This window comes from Pterocles gutturalis, unplaced genomic scaffold (assembly GCF_000699245.1).
Source record: "Pterocles gutturalis isolate BGI_N339 unplaced genomic scaffold, ASM69924v1 scaffold6694, whole genome shotgun sequence".
Taxonomy (NCBI): domain Eukaryota; kingdom Metazoa; phylum Chordata; class Aves; order Pterocliformes; family Pteroclidae; genus Pterocles; species Pterocles gutturalis.
This window is the reverse complement of record NW_010130480.1, coordinates 2,062-6,235: the sequence shown is the minus strand read 5'-3', so window position 1 is coordinate 6,235 and position 4,174 is coordinate 2,062. Positions and strand designations below refer to the sequence as shown.

The 4,174-nt window shown below is 42.1% G+C and overlaps 1 protein-coding gene across 1 annotated transcript in view; it reads left to right on the top strand.

The window, feature by feature from the left end:
* LOC104466706 (kalirin-like) overlaps positions 1–3,179 on the top strand; it is a gene marked incomplete at both ends in the record, with an annotated part of 33,085 nt that extends 29,906 nt beyond the window's left edge. Inside the window, 2 exons of the mRNA XM_010080229.1 lie at positions 70–189; positions 2,961–3,179. Of these exons, the coding sequence (XP_010078531.1) occupies positions 70–189; positions 2,961–3,179 (339 nt within the window). The remainder of the gene's footprint in view (positions 1–69; positions 190–2,960) is intronic.
* Between the last annotated feature and the right edge of the window lie 995 nt (positions 3,180–4,174).

Sequence of the window (4,174 nt, the reverse complement as noted above, 5' to 3'; positions counted from 1 at the left end):
TTCCGATCAGTGACTACATAAACTTTTGTACTGAAGCAACCTTTCCATAAGCACATCCTTTCTTTACAGGTGCTTGGCTGGATCCGGAATGGTGAATCAATGCTGAATGCAAGCCTTGTCAATGCAAGCTCCCTCTCTGAAGCTGAGCAGCTCCAGCGAGAGCATGAGCAGTTTCAGCTGGCCATAGAGGTAACACCAATAAGTTAACTTTGTTTCTCCTTCCCAGGTGAACATCATACAAAAGGTTATCTCTTGGGCATCTGTTGTTGCTTGCTTGAAGGAACAGAAGGAATAAAAACTTTAGAAAATCAATTTATCATTAAATTTGTAATGCAACCAGAGGTTAAGAGTAAAATAAATTATTTACTGTCTGCAGCTAGTTCTTCGTCTGTCAGGTATCAGCCTTTCCGTTCATGAAAATGAGACACACAGATCTCCTGATAATTTCTTTGATAAAAAAATAAGAAGATTAAAATTCACAAAGTGATCAGAAAATGGGAAATTTTGTGAAGTCAATTTCTTCCCACGTCCACTATTTGCAGATCATTTCACAGTGTTCATTTATTAATATCTTTGTTACTGGATAAAGCTCTCACATTAAACCTTTGTTTCATTCCAGTCTCCTTTTGTTGACAGCAAAAGAGACATTCATTCAAACCCACATTTTCAAATAACTTTACTTTGAAGAAAAGGAAGAAGGGGTGATTTTTAAGAATTGCCTGTAAAACTGAGCTCTTGCCCCTCCTTGCCCTGGAGAAGCACATCTTTGACCTGGCCCTTGAAAACTAATTGTGCACAAACTCATTTGCCTCACTCATGGGGCCAGGACATGTCAGGAAGCTCCTCTGAGCTGGTTTCCTTGGAATGAGAAGTAGTGGAGGGCTAAGGACTCTGCTGAGTAGGGTGCTACAGGGCTCATGGTTAGGCTCAGTGCTTTATCTATCTTTGTCATTATGAACAAACCCTACACTCACAGGGCGGGCTCGCTCCGGTTTCAAGAAAAAGGGGTCATTGCTTTTCCTGTTCCTGCTTAACAAGATGTGTGTGCTTCCCAGGTTATTTTGTTACCTTTATACAGAGCAAAGAACAAGTTAGAAAATCCCTTGCTGTGTTTTATATATATTTGAAAATAACCAAAACTAAACTAAACTTTAAATTATGAAAATAGTATTTCCGTAATGGAGGTTGTAAGAAATGCCTGATGTATGGTGGGAAACGTGTCTTTGTGTCTTCTGGTAAACTTTAAATAAGTTAATATACATTATAGTGTTGCTAGTAGGTATAGAGTTTAAATCTCAGCTAGTGACCTGTTTTGATCCAGCTCCATTCACACTAAGGAAGGAGCAGCTATTGCCAATCCTAAGGGAAAATGAAGAAGTTTTCTATCAATTCTGTATGAGCTGGCTGATACCAAGCTGTGCTGACCACATCTTGGCAGCCGTCACCAGACAGCAGCGGGGAACAAGACACTCACTGGCTGTGTTTTCGCAGCTTGCTGCCATTGGGGAAGTGCTTGTATTTGGTGGTAAATGCAAATCACAGAGGGAGAAGAGGGTTATGCCACAGTAAGGGGAAAATAAGTTTTCAAAGGGAGAAAACACTAGATTAAATATTTAAAGTGTTTAAAGCTCAATATGGGGAAGAGATCAGCAAAGCACACAGGGCAGACTGTTCTCTAAAGGCATTCTAGATGTGGAATTGATTTTCAGTTGAAATCCTTTAAAGTCTATTTAAAACAAGTATTACGACTCTAACATCAGTAAAGCAGATGGATATTAAATTTAACCAGTTGTTCTTGAAGATCTTCCTAAATGTTTCTGCCAAGTATTAATCCCTTTTTTTGCAAATAGCTTTCTCTACATTGCATAATTCATCAGTGTATTGCCAGATGATTTCAAGCTTCTTTCCAGGTTCAAGGATTAGATCATGAAAGTATCACATGAGAATTTGTCAGCAGCAGTTACAAATGGGATGCAGAACAGAGGAGTCTTTGGGATTTTTAGGGCTTCTGTTCAGAAAGTTAAAATCAAATATTGGACTAAACCATGCCTGAACAGTTACTTGGGAGGTTGTGAAGGGCTGGGGGCTATTTTCCTCTCAGAAACTCACAGAGAAAGGTGTAGCTACCACTTGGTTACTCTGAGAGGAGCTGGTGTAGGCTGGGGAATGGAGCAGATAATTCAGTTCTGCCTGTAAAGTGGCTACTGAGTAAATTGGGAAACAATGGAGAAAATGGCTTGACTCCCCCAGCCCTGCCCTTAAAGGTAGCATAGTGCAGCTCTAATGTGAGTGAACTGACTTTCAGAAGTGTATGTTGTAGGGGCCGATATTGTGATATAGTTCATGTCATTTGGTAAGGCATCTTCATGTCTTCTGGGGTTGATGTTTTATATCCTGTGGACAGGATAATTACACGCATGGGTAAAGCTGCTGATGCCAGCAAACTGCCTGGCAAGAGTCAAATTAGGGTGATTAGGCCCAGAGCTTGCCAACTCTTTGGTGTTTACTTTTGTGTCTGCAGATGGTGTGGGGTGCAGTCAGCACCGAGTACAGGCTGGGTGGGAGCTCAGCACAACAGCTGCCTGCATTGGGGTTCTTGAAATGGATCTGCCAGGAACCCCACCCTGGGTTGTTGCCCAACAGCACAACAGCTGCCTGCATTGGGGTTCTCGAAATGGATCCGCCAGGAACCCCACCCCGGGTTGTTGCCCAAGGGGGCAGTAGCTGATCAGTGGAGCTAACCCATCTTATCCAGGGCTTGCTTGTCCCAGACTTGAATAACATGATGCAAATGTGTGTGAATAATTGAAACTAAAATGCTTTGCAGAAAGTAACCGTGAACTGAAGATAACTCTGAAAATGTTTCATTCTCTCACATCTCCATGCTCACGCCTTGCTTCACCTTTCTACCATACATCTGGCACATCTGTACAACCTCTCTTTCCTCCCCTCATACACAGTCCCTCTTTCATGCCACTTCCTTACAGAAGACACACCAGAGTGCCCTGCAGGTCCAGCAGAAAGCCGAAGTGTTGCTACAGGCTGGGCATTACGATGCTGATGCTATCAGAGAGTGTGCCGAAAAGGTGGCCCTGCACTGGCAGCAGCTGATGCTGAAGATGGAGGACAGGCTCAAACTTGTCAATGCCTCAGTGGCCTTCTATAAAACCTCTGAGCAGGTGAGCTGAACAGAATCGTACCTGTGTCATAGCATATTGCTACAGTCTCAGATTTAGCTCCCAGTGTGTAGTGCAAAGGTCTTACCCCTCACCAAGATCAGTGGTGCAGCCTCTCCACTCTTCAGAGCATTGAACTGTTCGAAATACCTGCTCTGCTAATACCACTAAGGAGCAGTGCTCATTCTTCGCCCTTTTCCTTGAGTAATCCCAAAAGAAGGAAAAGTGGGGTTTCGGTCAGCCGTGCTTGCCCTTAAAAGCTGCCCTTTGTCTTTTTACGTATGTATGCATGTATTTATTCACACATTAGGTGCATATAAACCTTTCTTCACCTGAATAGGGCCAGTGTTGAGCCCTCAGGTGGCTCCCAGCTGGTAAACACCAATGTGAGTGCACTCCACGACATAGCAGTGCTGGTAGGTGTGGGTTTTCGGCTCTGACCCTGAGTGCAGGGGGTTTTCTGCCAGCAAGGGATCTCACAGCACTGGTGAAATTAACTGAAAGGATATGTGCTCCATTGGCATAGCAATGCTAAGCCACACCTGGAAACCAAAGTTTGAACTAGTCAAAATTGTTTTTCTGGTAAGTATTGCAATAATTAAAAAAAACCCACAAACAAAACAACCAAAAAAACGCCAGCCAAAGAAAAAATGCAACAGTTTGCAATTACTTTAATCTTAAGGTTTTTAGTGAAGCAACGTAATTCTTGAAGCTGTTCTTAAAAAAAAAAGTTCCCCTTTCCAATGGGAAGAATTTCTGAAATCACACCATTTTAGTTTCACATTCTCATGATATCAGAGTTAATTTTGAGAAATATAAATCTGCTTTTCCTTTAGAACTGTTTGCAATTAATTAACTGTTATTTTGCATGCAATGCTAGCCAGTGTTTTCATTAGTATTTAAACACCACCATGCTGAAAAAGATGCCCAAATACGAAGAGATTGCTCTTAAATCCATCTGCAACACAGATAATTACAGTAGTAACCATTGTATGTTG